General features: G+C 36.6%; 1 protein-coding gene across 4 annotated transcripts in view; it reads right to left on the bottom strand.

Annotated features, from left to right (window-relative positions):
* Positions 1-836: 836 nt before the first annotated feature.
* ACAD11 (acyl-CoA dehydrogenase family member 11) overlaps positions 837-18,904 on the bottom strand; it is a 91,516-nt gene continuing 73,448 nt past the window's right edge. For all 4 annotated transcript variants that reach the window (XM_042903041.1, XM_042903038.1, XM_042903039.1 and 1 more), the window contains exons 14-20: positions 18,556-18,622; positions 17,833-17,918; positions 15,297-15,368; positions 13,655-13,809; positions 3,006-3,122; positions 1,928-2,037; positions 837-1,080 (exon numbers count right to left, since the gene is read on the bottom strand). In XM_042903041.1, coding sequence (XP_042758975.1) covers positions 966-1,080; positions 1,928-2,037; positions 3,006-3,122; positions 13,655-13,809; positions 15,297-15,368; positions 17,833-17,918; positions 18,556-18,622 — 722 coding nt within the window. In that variant the 3' untranslated portion in view covers positions 837-965. The remainder of the gene's footprint in view (positions 1,081-1,927; positions 2,038-3,005; positions 3,123-13,654; positions 13,810-15,296; positions 15,369-17,832; positions 17,919-18,555; positions 18,623-18,904) is intronic.

Below are 18,904 nucleotides of genomic sequence, written 5' to 3'. Positions count from 1 at the left end.
ATTTTACAGTGACTCTGTTTCCTACTTTGGATTCTAAATTTTCAACTAAAATACTTCCTCCATGTTTAGATTTCATAAAATTTACATTTGAAAAAGTAAATTCACATACCCAAGTTATTATAGGCATACTTAAAAGTTTTCCAGTAACTAAGAATAGTTAATTAAACTTCAAAAAACCTAAAGTTCCTCAGTGGCACTCGGCATAATTCAAGTGCTCAAGAGTTCCATGTGGCCAGTGGCCACTATACTGGGCAACACTGATTTAAAGAGCTGCAAGAATGTTTGCTTAGGATTTGATATTAACAGAATGGCATTCAGAGCAGATGGTTTTTAATCTCTTCTCAAAACTAAGCAACATTCTTGTAGCTTCACCTATCCACTGTTCTCATCAACAGAATTAAAAATTTTCTTAATTACATTTTCTCATAATATGCCATGTTTTCTAGTAAGGTTTAAACTGCATTCAGATTTTATGTATGTTTTCTGTTGAATTATGAAGAGGCTTATCTGCATTAAATGACTCCTGCAGCTCTCTCCAGTGCAAACACTGTAATACTAAAAGTGTTAACCCAATCCCTAAACCCAGTGTTAAAAAGGACACCAATATGTTTTTTACACAACAGTGACTCCTTGGATATTTATCTAAATGGAACAATTTCTGAGAATCCAAAGGTGAAAATATTTTTATGCCTATGCAGTTTACTTCATTATCTCTACAAGCTGAATGTTTTAAAAATAAATGCTGAATGCTTAGGTGATAGACTGAATGATGGCAGCTATACAATTTCTTATTTAACTTAAACCTGTGTGACCCTTAAAATGATAAGACCCACTGATCAAAACAGATGCTCAAATCTTTACTGAAAACGAGCAATTAATCCTGTGCTCAAACTGGTGCAAAAACAGAATGAGGTGCAAATGCTGGAGCTCGAGAAGTCTGTCTGGAGGTGAGATGCCGCTGCCTCCTACACCTTGGACCTCATGTCTCTGGCCTGGTCCCGCAGCTCCAGTGCCGCGATCGCGGAGAGGTGGACTTCATCGGGCCCATCTGCTATGCGCAGAGCTCGTGTTAGGGCATACCTGGAAAAACAAAAAGCGCAGGGATGGCAGGAGTTGTCAAAGAGAAACCTGCTACTTTAATGTCAGTCACTCTGATTCTAAGCCAGGACAATTCATTTTTGAAATCTTGCCAAGACGGTGATGAGAAAAAGCACAAAGAAAATCAAGGAAAGTAAGCCCAAGGGCTTGGAAATGCCATTTAAAGTTCTCGCCCTGGGAAGAGGAATCTTAAATGGCCCAGTGCAATGGGCTTAATCTCAGTCTTGGTTTGCTTTAGGGTTCTAGAAGTTGCTAGACCTAAGAGATACCTCAGGTAAGCCACAGGCAGTGAAGTTAAATATGTACCACTTATATATGTAGTACTATATATTTAGTTCTTTCTTATGGTTAAAGATTTCTGGGAAAAACTGGTGGGGCACCAGATTCTCCAGTGTGCGAGAGAAGGTGGCAGGGGGCTGCGAGGTGACAGGCAATGGAGAGTGTTCCTCAGCTCCCAGCCACCAGAATCTGGACCTGAGATGGTCGCTGGCCTGAGGCATCCCTGCGGACGTGGCAAACAGACCTAAGGACATACTCACGCCCAGCTCTGGGCTCCCTTTGCCATCTGTGATCCTGTGTGATCCTACTGGTTTCAGGGTGAACCCCTATGCCATTTCCTCGCTAGTCCACGAGCCCCAATGTGCCCAGTGAAATAATTGTGATCCTAAGAGCAACCATTTATTGCACCTATATTACCTCATTTAGCTTTGAACTATACTTTTAGTGTCTGTATTTTCTTCTTAAACAGTTAGTGTCGAGGCAGCTATAGATTTCTAGTCCCATTCCAAGCCTGTCAGATGAAGACGATTACTAAGTGACATCTACTCACATGGTAGCCAGAGGGTAGTCCTGGGAAACACCCGCGCCTCCACACACTTGGATCGCCCGGTCAATAATTTTGCAGACGGCCCGAGGGGCAGCCACTTTAATCATTGCAATCTGCATAAGCAAGATATAAGAAGGTTTCTCTCTTCGACAATATACAATGTGGCAGAATTTTATATAATCTGTATTTTCTTTGTGAAATGAGACAAGGGAACTTTCCCACATTAATTCATCACTGAAACAGGATCTTTGTTGGCATCCATCAAAGAGATCTGTTGTAATGCCACTAATGGCCATATTGCAATCAATACATTCTGGAATGAGAGATCTTTTCCAAATCATATTTTATTATTTGTAAGTTGATTGTTTCCAAAAGGATTTAAGGCAGCTGATAAATCACATTCATCACCTTAGGGATCATAAAAAAGAATTCAAGGGGCACCTGTTTGGCTCAGAGCATGCAACTCTTAATCTCAGGGTTGTGAGTTCAAGCCCCATGTTGGGTGTGGAGCCTACTTAAAAAAAAAAAAAAAGTTAAAAAAAAAAAAAAAGAATTCAAGAGCCTTCACTAATGAGTTCTCTTTTACCAATTTTATTGGCTTTTAGAATTAAACGATCACGTTCTTACTCCATGTAAGCCAGAAACATAAAGCAGGGAATGAAAGGAGTCTCTTATGAAACATTCACTATGTGGTAGCAAAGTGCTACACATTCTGTGTCATCTTTGCCACTCTTCGCTAAACCCTAGGCCACAGGCAGAAAGATCAGATACTTTGCCCAAGGCCACATGGCTAGCAGAAAGTGACATACTGCGTACAATTCCAAGTCTGTGTAGTCTAGCATTTCCCTCTTCCCGTTGCATCTCAAGAATACTGAAGATATTCTGCACCCTGAAAATCATTCCCTAAAACAGGCAAGTGAAAGGAAAACTAGCAAGTGACCTGTATCTATAATCTTGAAACCAAAATCACATGGAAACTTCCAATATTCTGAGTGCCATCAGGGTACCACAAAACCTGAAATGCCCAGTGGGTGAAAGAAACTGAAGAAGCCTTGGCAGATGGTGATCCAAGGGGCCTCACCTCCTTCTTAGCACCAGTGCTGCCTAGAGTGTCAATGCTGTGGGCAGCTTTCAGGGTCAACAAACGTATCTTCTCAATGGCAATGCGGCTTTTAGCAATCCAGTGAGCCACAACCTCCTGCAGGGGGGAGCAAAGGGCAACAAAAAAGGAGGAGTGGATAAGTTGTGAGTCCACATCCAATAGAACTTTGTAGTTTGGTAAAATACTCCAGGCCATTGACTGTTCCCAAGCCTTACTCTATTTTTATTTTACTTTATTTTTAATTTTTTTTTTTAAATTTACATCCAAATTAGCATATAGTACAACGATTTCAGGAGTAGATTCCTTAATGCCCTTTACCCACTTAGCCCACCCCCTCCCACAACCTGTTTGTTCTTCATATTTAAGAGTCTCTTAGGTTTTGTCCCCTTCCCTGTTTTTATATTTTTGTTTCCCTTCTATTATTTTTTAATGGAAGACTTGACTTATCTGATATATACCAGGCAACCACATACTTGTGGAATGCTACAATTAACATTGTTAGATTTTAGAAAGAAATTTTATTTGCTCAGAAAAATAATTTATTTTGGATATCTTAATGTCTAAAGTCAAGATGGCTGAATTGAGCAACCGTCTTATTGCTAAAACACTCCTCACTGGCCCTCCTGAATGCTAATCTCATTATCTCATTGAAACTTGGATAATGTCTGATGGTGGACCAGATTATAATCGAGATAATTCCCAGGACAATTTCAGTGTGGGGAAGGTGCAATAATAGTCCTTGGTTGTGTTGTTATTTAGTAACAATGACCTTTACCTTTGGTGAACAGTTCTATCAGTTGTACCCCACCTATAGACTGGTGTAGCCACAATCAAGATCTAGAACAATTCCATCTCCCCTTAAAGCTGATGCCCTTCTTTAGTCACACCCTCCCCAACCCCTAAACTCTCACAACCACTGATCAATTCTCAGTTATTATAGTTTTGGCTTTTTCAGAATGTCATACAAATGGAATCATGTAGCATGTATTCTTTAGAGACTGGCTACTTTCATTCCGCATAATGCTTTTGAGTGTCATTGACCAAGTTCTGTGTACCAACTGTCCATTCCTTTTTATGAATGAGTAGTATTCCATTGCAGGGATGTACCAGTTTGTTTATCCATTCACCTGCTGACGGATATTTGGGTGGTTTCTAGTTTTTGGTGATTATTAGCAGAGCTTCTATAACCATGTGCATACAGGTTTTTGTAAGACTATACTTTGCATTTTTTAAAGCAGATGTAGAGAATGGAATTATTAGATCATCTGGTAAATGCTTATAGGAAGCTGTCAGTTTTCCAGACTGGCTGTACCATTTTGCATTCCCACCAGCAGTTAATAATAGTTCCAACTGCTCTCAAAACCATCAGCACTTGTTGTTGTTGTTGTTGTTGTTTTTTTTAACATTAGTCATTTTAACAGTGAGCAGAGCTCTTACATGGTAGTTTAAGTTTGCATTTCTCTATGACTAATAATGTGGATCACCTCTTGATGTGCTTATTTGCCATCTATATATCTGCTTTGATGGCATGTCTGTTCATGTCATTTGCCCACGTCTAAAATTGGATTGTTTTCTTACTGCTGTTTATTCTTTATTAAGTTCTTTATTAAGGATACAAGTCAGTTGTCAGATGGGCAGTTTGCAAATATCTTCTCCCAGTCTGTAGCATTTTCATTTTCTTAATAGTAACTTTTCAAAGGACAAATGTGATTAATTTAAATGATGTCCAATTTGTCAATTTTTTTCTTATGGTTGCTCTTTTGGTGCATGTCTAAAAACATTTTGCCTAATCCCAGGACACAAAGGTTTTTTTGTTTTTGTTTTTGTTTTTTTTTTTAAATAGAAGTGTTCTAGTTTTACCTTTTACATTTAGATCGATAATACATTTAGAGTTAAATTTTATGTGAGGTATAAGCTTTAGGACAAGGTTCATTTTTTTTTTTTTTTTTTTTTTTGCCTATAAATGTTCAACCTTTCCAATACCATTTACTATAAAGATTAACCTTTCCCCATGAACTACCTTTGCACCTATATAAAAAATCATTTGACCCATATTTTTATGAGATTATTTCTGAACTCAGTTCTGTTCCAAAGATCTATGTGTCTTTCCCCCTGCTAATACCACAGAGTCATGGTTGTTGTAGTTTACAGTAAGTTTTTAGATCAGGTAGTGACCGTATTCCTCCAACTTTCTTCTTTTTCAAATTGTTTTGGTTAGTTTAGTTTCTTTGCATTTTGTATAATTTTTAGGACCAGTTGCTGATATCTACAAAAAAAGTCCTGCTGGGATTCAGATTAGGATTACATTAAATCTATAAATCAATTTGAAGACAGCTGATGTCTTTACTATTAGTTTAACAGTGCATGGACACAGTATTTCTCCATATTTAGGTTTCCTTTGATTTCTTTTATCAATTTTATAATTTTTAGCATTTGGATACTATATATGTTTTGTTTGATCTGTGTTTTAAAAGTCTATTGTAAATAGTATTTTTTGAATTTCAGTTTCTAGTTCATTCCAGTTGTTCAAAAAATGGATTTTATGTGTTGATCTTATATCTCATGACTTTGCTCAACACAGTTCTAGGAAGGTTGTTTTGTTTGGTAGATCCCTCGGGATTTTCTAATAATCATGTTGTTTGTGAATATGGGCAGTTTTACCTCTTTGTTTCCCTTAACTATATGCTTTTTTTTTTTTTTTTTTTGACTCACTGCATTGGCTAGGACTTCCTCTATGATGATAAATATGAGTAGTGAGAGTAAACATCCTTGCTTTGTTCCCAATCTTGGGGGAAAAGCATTTAGTCTTCCATCATTAATTTTTCAGATGCTCTGCACTGGGCTGAATAAATTCCTTTCTATTCCTAGTTTGCTGAGAGTTTACATCATGAATACATGCTGAATTTTGTCAAGTGCTTTTCTGGATCAGTTGACATGATTACGTGCTTTTTATTTTTCAGGCTAACATGGCAGATTACAATAATTATTTTCTTAGTAATTGAGTATGAATCAGCCTTGCATTCCTGGGATAAACCTTACTTGGTTGTGGTATACTATTCTTTTTATATATTGCTGGACTTTATTTCCTAATAGGTTTTTGCATCTATATTAGTCTAGTTTGTTCTTATCTGATTTTGGATTAGGGCAATTCTGGCCTCAAAATGAGTTGGCGAGTGTCCTCTACTTCTTTCTGGAAAAGACTGCAGAGAATTGGTGTTATTTCTTCTTTACCTGTTTAGTAGCATTTACCAGTGATACCATCTGGGCCTGATGATTTCTTATTTCAGCAGAGTTTAAACTATGAATTCAACTGCTTTACTAGTTGCAGAATACTATGGTTATCTATCTCACCTTCAGTGAGTTTCAGTAGTTTATGGCTTTTAAGAACTCAGTCAAGTTGTTTATGTGCTCTGCACACATGCCTCAGTGTGTGGGTACACTCAGAAACACTACAGATAAATCAAAATGGAATTCTAAAAATGGTAACTTAATCTAAAGGAATCAGGAAAAAGAAAACAGAAATGAAAAACAGAACAAAAAAATTAAATGGCAGACTTAAGACAAAGACTGATAGAGTGGACTGAAAAACATGACCCACCTAAATGCCATCTAGAAGAAATTCACTTCATATATAATGATATAAGTAAGATGAAAGCAAAAATAAAAAATATATAGTATAGAAACAATCAAATGAAAGTAGAAACAGCTATATTAATATCATATAAAGCAGACTCTGAACAAAGAAAATCACCAAAGACGTAGAGGGTTATTATACAATGATAAAAGGGCAAATTCTAAATGTATATGCATCAAACAGTGGAGCTGCTGAATATGTATATATAAAACAAAAACCTGATAGAAACCAAAGGAGCAGTAAACCAATCCACAATCCTTGTTGGAGACTTTAACACCCCTCTCTCAACTACTGAGAACAACTGGACAGAAAATCCGCAAGAATATACAGCAATTTAACAACACTACCAAGCAATGTGAATATGGGCAGTTTTACCTCTTTGTTTCCCTTAACTATATGCTTTTTTTTTTTGTTCCACCCAACAACAGAGCACACATTCTTTTCAAGTGTCCTTAAACATATAATAAGATAAATCATATCCTGAGCCATAAAACAAATCTCAACAAATCTGAAAGAAATGGAATAATACAGACTTTGTTTATAACCGCAATGGGATCAAACTAGAAATTAAGAACAGAGGAACCGGAAAATCTCCAAACGCTGGAAACTAAGTAACATACCTTTAAATAATTCATGTGTTAAAGAAGAATCTCAAAGGAAATTGAAAAAGACACTGAGCTGAATTTGACATGAAAACACAATATATCACAATCTGTGGGACACAGGTAAAGCAGCACTGAGGGAAATTTATAGCACTAAAAACATACATTAGAAAAGAGGAAAAGTCTCAAATTAATAATCCATGCTATGGCCTCAAGAACCAAAATAAAAGAGCAAAATGAATCCAAAGAAAGCAAAAGAAAGTATATAATAAAGAGCAGAAATCAGTAAAATTAAAAAAAAGAGAGAAAATCAATAAAACAAAGATCCTGTTAATGTTAAACCCTAATATAACAATTATATTGGATAGTTTTATGTATTAATAATATATTTTATATTCTTTGAAAAGATCATTAAGAGCAACAGGCCTCTAACAAGACTGACAAAGGAAAAAGTAGGCACAAATTGCCAATGTCAGGAATGAAACGGGGGATATGTCACTAAAGACCCTGCAGACATCAATAGGGTAACAGGAGAATATTATGAACATCTCTAAACAACAAACTTGACAGCTTAGATAAAATGGACCGCTTCTTCAAAAAACACAACCACCCACAATTCATTCAATATAAAACAGATAAGTTGAATAGCCCTATAACTATTAAGGAAATCAATCTTCAAAAAAGCTACCTCCCGGACCCAAATCTCCAGGCCCAATGGGTTCATTAGAGAACTCTTACCAAATGTTTAAAGATGAATTAACACCAATCGAGACAATCTCTTCCAGAAAGTAAAAGAGATGGGAAAACTTCCCACATCACTTTGTAAACACAGTATTATCCTAATATCAAAATCAGATAAAGACAGTACAAAAACAAAACAAAACAAAAAACTACTGACCAATATCCCTCATGACTCCACGTTCAGAAATCCTTAACAGAACATTAGCAAGTAGAATTCAGCAATATATAAAAAAGAATTATACACCATTGCAAAGTTGGGATTATTTCAAGGATGGAAAGCTGGCTCAGTATTTGAAAATCAATTAATGCACTCTACCATCTTAAAAAGGCTAAAGCAGAAAAATCACATGATCATATAAATCAATGCAGAAAAATCATTTCACAAAAGTCCATTCATTCATGATAAAAGATAAAAATTCTCAGAAAACTAATTACAGAGGGGAACTCAATGAAGAATATCTAAAAAAAAAAAACCTATGGCTTGGAGCACCTGGGTGGCTCAGTCGGTTAAGCATCCCACTTTGGCTCAGGTCATGACGCGGTCCGTGGGTTAGAGCCCCGCGTCGGGCTCTGTGCTGCCAGCTCAGAGCCTGGACCCTGCTTCGGATTCTGTGTGTCCCTCTCTCTCTGACCCTCCCCTACTCGTGCTCTGTCTCTCTCTCTGTCAAAAATAAATAAACATTAAAAAAACCTATAGCTAACATTATTACTTAATGTTCCCCTAAGATTGAGAACAAGGCAAGGATATACACTCTCTCCTTTCTTATTCAATAAAATGTTAGAGGTTCTAGCCAGTGATATGAAGCCAGAAAAGGAAATAAAATATATACATATCTGAAAGGAAGAATTAAAACTTTCTCGTACTTGGAGATGACACCATGGTCTACAAAACAACAAACAAAAAACCCACCCAATCTACAAAACTAATAAGTGAGTTTGGAAAGGTCACTGAATTTTAAGATAAACAGACACAAATCAATTATATTTATAGATACCATTAATGAACACATGGACACCAAAATTAAAAGCACAATATCATTTATAATCACTCAAAAAACTAAAATACTTAGATGTAAATATAACAAAATGTATAGGATTTGTATGCTAAAAACTACACATAGATGATAGCAAGAATCAAAGAAAAGCTAAATAAAGTGGAGAGACATACTGTGTTCATAGATTAGAAGACACAACATAATAAAGATGTCATTTCTTCCTAAACTGATATATAGGTTTAACACAATTCCTATCAAAATCTCAGGAGGATTTTTTGAAGCCATAGACAAAATTATTCTAAGTTCATATGGAAAGGCAAAGGAACTAGAATTTTGAAGAGAATAAAGTGAGATGAATTAGCCATCCTGATTTTAAGATTAATTATGTAACTATGGTAATCAAGACTGCGTGGTATTGGCAGAGGGGCAGACATAGATAAAAGAATACACCAGAGAACCAGAAATAGACCCACACAAATATGCCTAATTTTTGAGAATGATGTAAAACAATTCCATTAAGGAAAGCTAGCCTTTTCAACAAATGGCGCTGAGCACGTGGACATCCATAGGCAAAGAAATAAACCTTGACCTAATTCTCATATACCTTATACAAAAATTAACTCAAAATAGATTGCAGATTCATAGAAAAAAATTATAGAAGAAAATCATCAGGATCTAGGGCGAGGCAAAGTGTTCCTAGACTCGAGACTAAAAACACGATCCATAAAAGGAAAACTGACAAATTAGAGCCCATCAGAATGAAACAATTTTGGTCTGTGAAAGACCCTGTTAAGGGGATGAAAAGATGAAAAGATAAGCTACAGAGACAGAGAAAATATTTGCAAGTCAATATTTAGCGATGGAATAGCTAGAAAATATGAAGAACTCTCCAAATTCAGCAATTAAAAAGCAAAACACACACACACACAAAATCCAGGAAGAGCATAAGACATGAATCAACGAGGATATAAGATGGAAAATAGTCACATGAAAGATGTTCAAACATGACTAGCCATTAGGAAAATATAAATGAAAACCACAATGAGTTATTACTATAATAAACTTATTGGATGGCTAAAAGAAAATTAAAAATAAAACAGTGACAACACCATATGCTGGTGGGGATGTGGAGAAACTGGATCATTACTACACAGCTGGTGAAAATGAAAAACAGTATAGTCACTCTGGAAAAGAGTTTGCTGGTTTCTTTAAAAACGAAACATGCTACTACCACATGACCCAGCATTCTTGGGCATTAATCCCAGAGAAAGAAAAGACTTATGTTCACACAAACACCTGTACATGAATGTTTATAGCTGCTCTGATTGTATCAGCCACAGATGGGAAACAACCCAGATGTGCCTCATCAGGTAAACAGTTAAACTGTGAGAATCCATACCAAAGAATACTACCCAGACATAAAAAGGAACCAACTATTGATACACATAACCTGGATGAATCTCCAAGAATTATGCAGAGTGAAAAAAAACCAACCCCAAAAGTTTATATACTATATGATTCCATTCTTGGAATGATAGAATTATAAAAATGAAGAAGAGATTAAAGGTTGTCAGGGGTTAATGAGGAGGTGAGGATAAGAAATGAGGAAGTGGGTATGGCCATGAAAGGACAAGATGAGGGATCCTTATGGCAATGTAAATTTTTTTTTAAGTTATTTACAGAGAGCGTGCACAGAGGGGCAGAGAGAGAATCCCAAGAAGGATCCACACTGTCAGTACAGAGCTTGATGTGGGGCTTGAACTCATGAACTGTGAGATCATGACCAGAGCCAAAATCAAGAGTTGGATTCTCAACCGACTAAGCCACGCAGGGGCCCCAATGATGGAAATGTTCTAGATCTGGACTATATCAATGACAATATCCTGGTTCTGACTTTGTAGTCTAGTTTGGCAAGATGTTACTTACCATTGGGGGAAACTTAGGAAAGGGAATAAGGGATCTCTCTGTATTATTTCTTACATCTGTATGTGCATCTATGATGACCTCAAAATAAAAATTTTAATTAAAAAAAGTTGGTACTTGTTTCTTAATTGTCTTAGTAAGTTTTCTCCATTGGTAAAAACTTCGAAGAGAAGTGGGAGGTAAGTGGAGAATAGGGGGATCAAAACTTACCATAAATCCCACAAGCAAGCAAACATTGAGAATTCAGCACTGAAACTCAGTAGACAATAACAAATGCTTCTGGTTAACCATATGGGTTTTTGTTGTTGTTCCCAATCCTAGTCATAGAACTGCTGTTTACAGTAGAGAACCATATTTGTCAAGTTTGACCAGCAGCCAATTACAGTACAATTATTTGAGCCACGTTAACCTTCCACAGTCATTTTTATGCTTGGTTATGTTTGTGCTAGTACATTTCTTAAAGAGTGGCTATTTGATCAGTTTCCCTAAAACAGAGATGTTCAATATGGTAGCTGCTACTAACCACATGTGGCTATGAGCATTTGAAATATGCCTAGTCTGAATTGAGATGCATTACAAGTGTGAAATCTACAACCAATTTAGAAAAATGGGTATTTTTTTAAAAAGAAAGTAAAATACCTTATTAATACTTTTATATTTCATGTTGAAATAACATTTTGGATATAGTGAGTCAAATAAGATATATTACAAATATCAGTTTCATCTGTTTCTTTTTACTTTTAAAAAATGTAGTTGATAGAAAATTTTAAATTACATTTGTGTGTCACCAGTATATTTCTATCGGATGACTCCCTAGAGGTTGAAACCAGGCTCTGCATTAACAATTTCAAACAAGGCCCAGTGGTAAGTGAGTATATTTTTGATGGCTGTAAAGCTGGGTGATTATAACTTCATGAACAGACCACAAATACATTTATTTCTTAGCTTTGGAATAAAGGAAAGTGTTCTCAGCCGGGTCTCTATAGACCCTAGATTTGCTTAAAAGCATTAAGTGGATAGAAACTGAGTGCTCTAAGGAGTTGTCACATTTATTTACTAAAACAGAATTTTGATACAGAACTTTTTGCTTTAGTGCCTGGAATAATTTAGAAGGCAGCTGGAAAGAATCTCCAAATTCATGGAAATGGAATGTTACTTTCACAAATTGAAAAAAAATCTGGCTCAGATTTTTGTTTATGATATGCCTCCACATCTCTTTTGCTTCTGCCAGATTATTTTCTTTGTGCCAAGTGCAAGAAGTTTCCAGTGAAGGGAGGCATATTTTTGAAAAGCTGGGGCTTGTTCTGCTTGATACATTAACCTACAAAAAGCAGGAGGGAAATCTCCCTCTGATACAGTGTTAAAAACATCTCTCATAAAACTTAAGCAGAGTGCTTTTATGTGTTTAAGAGGTCTGTGGGGCAACCTCGCTGTGCCCGCCCTCCATCCTGCTCCGGGGTTTGGGTGGCAATCTTGAAAAGAGAAAAGTGTATGTAGGAAGTGATATTGATGCCACGAGCAACTCTTTAGCTCATACACAGAGCAGCAAGGGGTTGTATCCACAACCCCAAAAGTTCATGCCTTACTTTCTCCTACAGTGTCCATCCAACAGCTGAACCCTTGCCCTCACCATATATTGAAAGGGTTCCCCACAGATTACTCCCAGGTGTGCACCATAAATTAGGCTGTATTTTCCCATAAAACTGTGTTACAACTAAATTACAGATATGCTGAATAATATCACAAAAAGCAAACATAGCCTACAGGAATTTAAAAAAAATATATACTACGAAATTTTAAAAGATGCTCACAAATGCACTTGACAAGGGGACCAAAGTACTAAAACACACGTGTCCAGCAAACACAAACACAATTCTACCACCCCACTAAACCGTTAGCATCCTAAGTACTGAATATGTAAAAAATAATTTTTCTTGCCTTAAAAGTTACAAGGGTTTTTGGGAGATGATTTGAATATCCCACTTCTCTTACAAAGTTTTCCAAGGAAGTTGGAATGACAGCTTCTTTTCCCTCTTGATAAATATTCTCTAATTCTGACTATACTGCTCACATGTAACTATATTGTTTACTCTGCTTTGTAAACAACAGACTTAGCGGTACACAATTTATAGTTGGGAATTCAAAAAATCATGAACATCCCACCAAATACTGATCCCATTTCTACTTGCAGTTTTCCAGTGACAGGGAACTCACTTCCTAGACTTCCTAGGAGTTCGGAATCTAGAAGCGGGGGCAAGGAAGCTAAGGATAAGGGATGTGGAGGAAAACAAAGAAAGGCAAAGAATGGCAGTCCATTCCATTTTTTGATCTCTCTCCTTTTACTGAGCTTTAGGTTATTTTCCTATATTTCCTCACGTACTCCCTCCAGAAAGCCAAAGAACAAGGCCAATCCTTCTTCTTTATGACAGCCTTCTCTACAGAGAAGTGTTAATGTACCAGGTTCTCTAGAGAGCAAGAATCTGAGAAAGTTGAAGGAAATGTCCATACTGTTTGCACTGAGGTGTTGAAGCACTTTAGGAATTATTTAATCTTTCACAAAGCTAAAGATCTCCATCAGACTATATTTAAGTACAGACATAAATATACTTTCTGGGGGAAAAAACCCATCTTATTTATGTAGAGGAGATCTCTCTATGAACAAGTAATGCTATTTTGTTTCAAGGTCAGTAGCACACGGGGCTACAATAAACTCAAGTAAGTAATCATCCTTACATGTGAAAACAGTTTCTTGTTAAAGGCCACCCTTTGTGTTGCCCGTTCACACATGATCTGCAAAGCACGTTCTGCCAGACCTACTATTCTCATACAGTGGTGGATTCTACCAGGTCCAAGGCGGCCTTGGGCGATTTCAAATCCTCTGCCTACACCTATAAGAAAGAAAGAAGAACATGAAAGTGACCACAGCCATTTACTGTGTTATTTAAATAAATGTTGAGAAAATGATGAACTGCCCTCAATGAAAATGGCATTCTGGTAGGAAAAAAGTTCTGTAATAATGTTCATTATTTGTAGAACTCTTTTTTGTGGGGAGAGGGGTACTAGAAAATCTTTTTTTTTTTTTTTTAATTTAAATCCAAGTTAGTTAACATATAGTGTAGTATTGGTTTCAGAAGAATTTAGTAGTTCGTCACTTACATATAACAGCCAGTGCTCATCCCAACAAGTGCCCTCCTTAACGCCCACCACCCTTCTGGCCCATACTCCCACCCTTCTCCCTGCCAACAACTGTCAGTTTGTTTTCTGTATTTAAGAGTCTCTTATGGCTTGCCTCCCTGTTTTGTTTTGTTTTTAAATTTTTCCTTCCTTTCCCCTATGTCCATTTGTTGTGTTTCTTAAATTCCACCTATGAGTGAAATCATATGATATTTGTCTTTCTTTGCCTTACTTCATTAGCATAATACACTCTAGTTCCATCCATGTTGTTGCAAATGTTGAGATTTCATTCTTTTTGATTGCTGAGTAATAATCCACTGTATATAGGTACAACATCTTCTTTATCCATTCATCAGTTGATGGACATTTAGGTTCTTTTCATAATTTGGCTATTGTTGATAGTGTTGCTATAAACATTGGGGTGCATGTGCCCCTCTGATCTCTATGTTTTTTAAACCACAATCATTAAACATTTTAATCCAATTTAAGAATGTCTCCTGAGTACCAACTATGCATATGCTGTTTTATAAATGCTGTAATGGTTACAAAGGTAAATAAGACACAGTCCCTTCACTAGGAGTTCGGAATCTAGAAGCGGGGTCAAGGATGCTAAGGATAAGGGATATGGAGGAGAACAAAGAAAGGCAAAGGAAAGAGAGCTTGTATCCTCAGGACTCGGCAGGCAGCAGGGGTTTATTGAGTGGATGGGGTGAAGAACACAAAAACCTTTCTGAAAGAGGTACCACTTGAGATGTTCTCTGAAGGTTGGGTAGGATTCCAATAAGCAAGAGGGTCAAGTCATTCCAGGTATTCAGTATGCAAAGTTATTTATGATTCTAATGTGTTTATATGTAAGACTTAAATTCAGAAAGTACTGTGAGGTTTTCTTAAAACAAGTAGAGGCCTGAAGACCATATTTTAGGAAACAGTGTGTCGCTCTGAATTGTGTATTTTTTGTAGTTAGCTAGGTTTTCAATTAATGTGATATATAAAACCATATCAAACACTTAAATAAAACATTATTCCATGTAAGAAAATCCACCAAATGGAAAAATGTTCTCTTACAAATAGGGTAAGAGGGAAAGGTATCTAAGAGGGAAAAATACCTAAATTAAGGTAGACTTCATATCTTTTCCAGATTTAGACCTGAAAATATTTTAGTACACAGTACTGGAGAATCATTTTTCCAAAGTTATCTCACCTAATATTATATTGGTGGCAGGAACTCGTACTTGATTAAAATGGATCTCAAAATGTCCTCCATGTAAATAATCTATAAAATAGAAAATATAATTTTGAAGATCAAAATGGGTTGACCAAAAAATACTCATATGTAATTAATAATTACTCAAAAGAAGTCCAAGTTAAAAGCCTCATATGTCACAGATATTCCTAGGTAGATCTTGAGCTCTGAACCCCTAGCACCCTAGAACCCAGAAAACTCAACTGTTCCGCTTCGAAGAGATTTTAGAAATCATTTGATCCAGAGGTTTTCAAACTCATTCTCTGAAGTTGTAGAGTTACTAGAAGGGAAGGCATTTTCATACATCCAATCAGATCATTATTGTTTGATTATTGCTTCTTTTCTGAGACTTTTTTTATGTATGGCCTTCCACAGAAAATTATGCTTGGAAAAAAAAAAAAAAAAGCTTCCAATAGTTCAAAAGTCGAAAGTGAGTAATGTGATTCAGGTTTCTTATTTTATCATTGTGTAAACCAATGCCCGGACATGCAAAGAGCCTGCTCAAAGGGACAGAACAGGCTCAGCACAGACTGGGCCTTGAGGTATGTATTCTCCCAGTCCAGGCTTGTTCACTATGTGTTTGCCTCTGGGAAATGCTGGCATTTGACAGAGAATGGGAACACATTCACACTCTTGTCTACGTCACACCGCCCACCCTTCCTTACTGCCTCCCCAACCCCTGGTTCTGGAGATAATCTCATGCTAACTCCACACCCTTTTCCTGTCAGAATACACATTAATAATCAACCTTCTCTACAATTGTTTCTTTTGGCCTTGGGCATGGGGAGTTGGAGAGGTGCTGGTGAATTTGTCTCACTGCAAATTCAAACACAGGCTCTGAAGTGGAGGTTATTTCCAGGCAACCTAAATTATAAATCCATTTTGGGGGGTCTTCAGGCTATTGCTCTGCAACCCAACAAATTCCCATTCACAATTTGCTCCAGTGAACTTGTTCATCACCTTCTTGCAAACGACACTTAATCTGTGGGTGCATCCTATGGAAGGTGATGCCAAATGTTCTCTAAAACTCTAAGTCTTTCATCTGCTACTTGAACATTTTTATTAGCCATATTCAACAATAAAGAGAAAGCCAGGGTCACCACAGAGCTTGAGGTTCAATAAACTTTTCCATAGCATTTATGACCTGCTAACTTGCTATAATTTACTTATTTACATGTTTGTAGTTATCACCTGTCTCTTTCCCCTAACATGTAAGCTCTATGAGATCAGAGATCCTAACCTATTGTGCTCACTAATGTATTCTAAGCACCTAGAACACTGGTCGGCCCTCAATAAATACTTGCTGAGTGAATTACCTGAGCAGCAAGGCAACAACGAACATGAGCTTGAGCTGGGTGGCCAGAAACAAAAGTATCCTTGCTTCTTAGAAATTCCACCCAAGCACAGAAGAATGGAAAAGTTTTGCATTCAAATCAATCAAAACTCAATGCTTATTTTTTAAAGTACATTTTAGGGGTGCCTAAATTTTAGGGTGGCTCAGTTGGTTAAGCATCCGACTTTGGCTCTGGTCATGATCTCGCGGTTTGTGAGTTCAAGCCCCGTGTCGGGCTCCGTGCTGACAGCTCAGAGCCTGGAGCCTGCTTCTGATTCTGTGTCTCCTCCTCTCTCTGCCCCTCCCATGCTCATGCTCTGTCTCTCTCTGTCTCTCAGAAATAAACGCCAAAAAAAATTTAAAAAAAAAAAAAAGTAGATTTTAAAAAAATGTTTATTTGTTTATTTTGTGAGGGTGAGGGGAGACAGGGAATCCCAAGCAGGCTCCACGCTGCCAGCGCAGAGCCCAATGCAGGACTTGAACCCACGAACTGTGAGATCATGACCTGAGATGAAAACAAGAGTCAGACGGTTAACTGACTGAGCCACCCAGGTGCTCCAGAACTCATTGCTTATTAATAGCCCTTGCAGTTTGATTAGTTAAGAAAGCTAAACTTGAAGATAAAAGTGAATTTCATTGTGGATTATGTAGATTTAATTTTTCTCAGTCTATTTCGTTAGTCCATTTTGCTGGATGACAAAGGGATGAATAGCAGCCAGAGTTACTGTTCCTTGAATACAATCTACCCTTTCTCAAAAGTAAACAAAGTGAGGTCCAGTGCTGTATTAGCTTTCTTTATTTGCTCTATTCTGAGTTCCACTGACATTTATGTATGTATGTATGTGTATATATATATATATGCGTGTGTGTGTGTGTATATATATGTATATATATATGTGTGTGTATATATATGTATATATATACATATATATGTATATATATATATGTGTGTATATATATATATACACACATACACACACACACACACACACACACATATATATTACCCCCCCCCCACTGGCATTTATATTAAGATAGTTGTCAGCACCAAAGGATTTCTAAGAACACATTTCCTATATTACAATGCTGTTACCTTCAGTGTTACTGCATATTCCTGTCTTCCTGCTAGCTAATGCATGCTTATCTTGGTTGAGTACTTACCCATATAGCCAAAAACTGACAAAGGCCTTATTATTTCTACTCCAGGTGTGTTGATAGGAACAAGAACCATGGTGTGTTGTTTGTATCTGGTTAAAGAAAAGCAGATGTTAGGAAAAGTTTGCCATGTGGAAAAATAAAACAGATGCTAGGTGGAGTTGCAACTGTCATTTTTTTGTTGTTGTTACCACGTAATCATGTAAGCAATGATGTCTGGAATGGGAATTGTGTAAAAGGCATACATCAGGCACAGTTGGATGCAGGCTGTATTTGGGAACAATAACAGTGATAAGTTGAAAATAAGTTAAAGTTATTTGATTGAGGCTTCTCATTGCTCAGAGTGGAAACTAGGAACTGATATACAGTATCAAATGTTGCAAGACTATCGCCTTTGATCTAAATATATAATCACTTAATTACTTACAGACAGTTCTGAAAATTTCTATATGTCTCATAATCTGACCCAAACAGATTTGAGGATTCAGCAACACTTTTTAATACAGGAAATTCCACATTAAAGAATGCATAGAAACACTCCCTAAAATGTTTCCTAGATATAATCTTACAGCAAAACAATTGTGAAACACAAATGTGACATTAATCTCATAATATGCTTTATATTATTATGATTTGTAATTCTAAATGGTGCATTTTAAGTAAATTATGTGGGTAGAAAGAGTAGTTCTTATTCCCAAATAAATTTTTCAATCACAATTATTTTATTACCTGGCTGCAGAGGTATTTTTAGTTCTTCCCAAAACAATTGCAATTGTGCACTTTGGATTCCCAGCTCCTAAAATCAGGGAGAAAATAAGCAGAACACATCATAAAAAGAAATTTTTAGTCTGACATTTCACCCTAGAAGTTCTAATCCTTCCAAGTTTATCTTGCAAAAAAATAGGAAGAAAATCCTTGATTCATTAAAAAATGCTTATGTATAAAACTGTACATCACCCAAGAAAAATGATCAGGCAAAGCCAAGAATGGACTTCATTAATGAGAGCTGCTGCACAAAAATAATCAGAAGTCAAAGCCCCGAAACGGCTGCAACCCTTAAGGACGGCTCCCCCATCCA

The sequence above is a fragment of the Panthera leo genome, chromosome C2, assembly GCF_018350215.1.
Source record: "Panthera leo isolate Ple1 chromosome C2, P.leo_Ple1_pat1.1, whole genome shotgun sequence".
NCBI lineage: Eukaryota > Metazoa > Chordata > Mammalia > Carnivora > Felidae > Panthera > Panthera leo.
The sequence above is the reverse complement of the archived record's forward strand: the minus strand, read 5'-3'. Positions and strand labels throughout refer to the sequence as shown.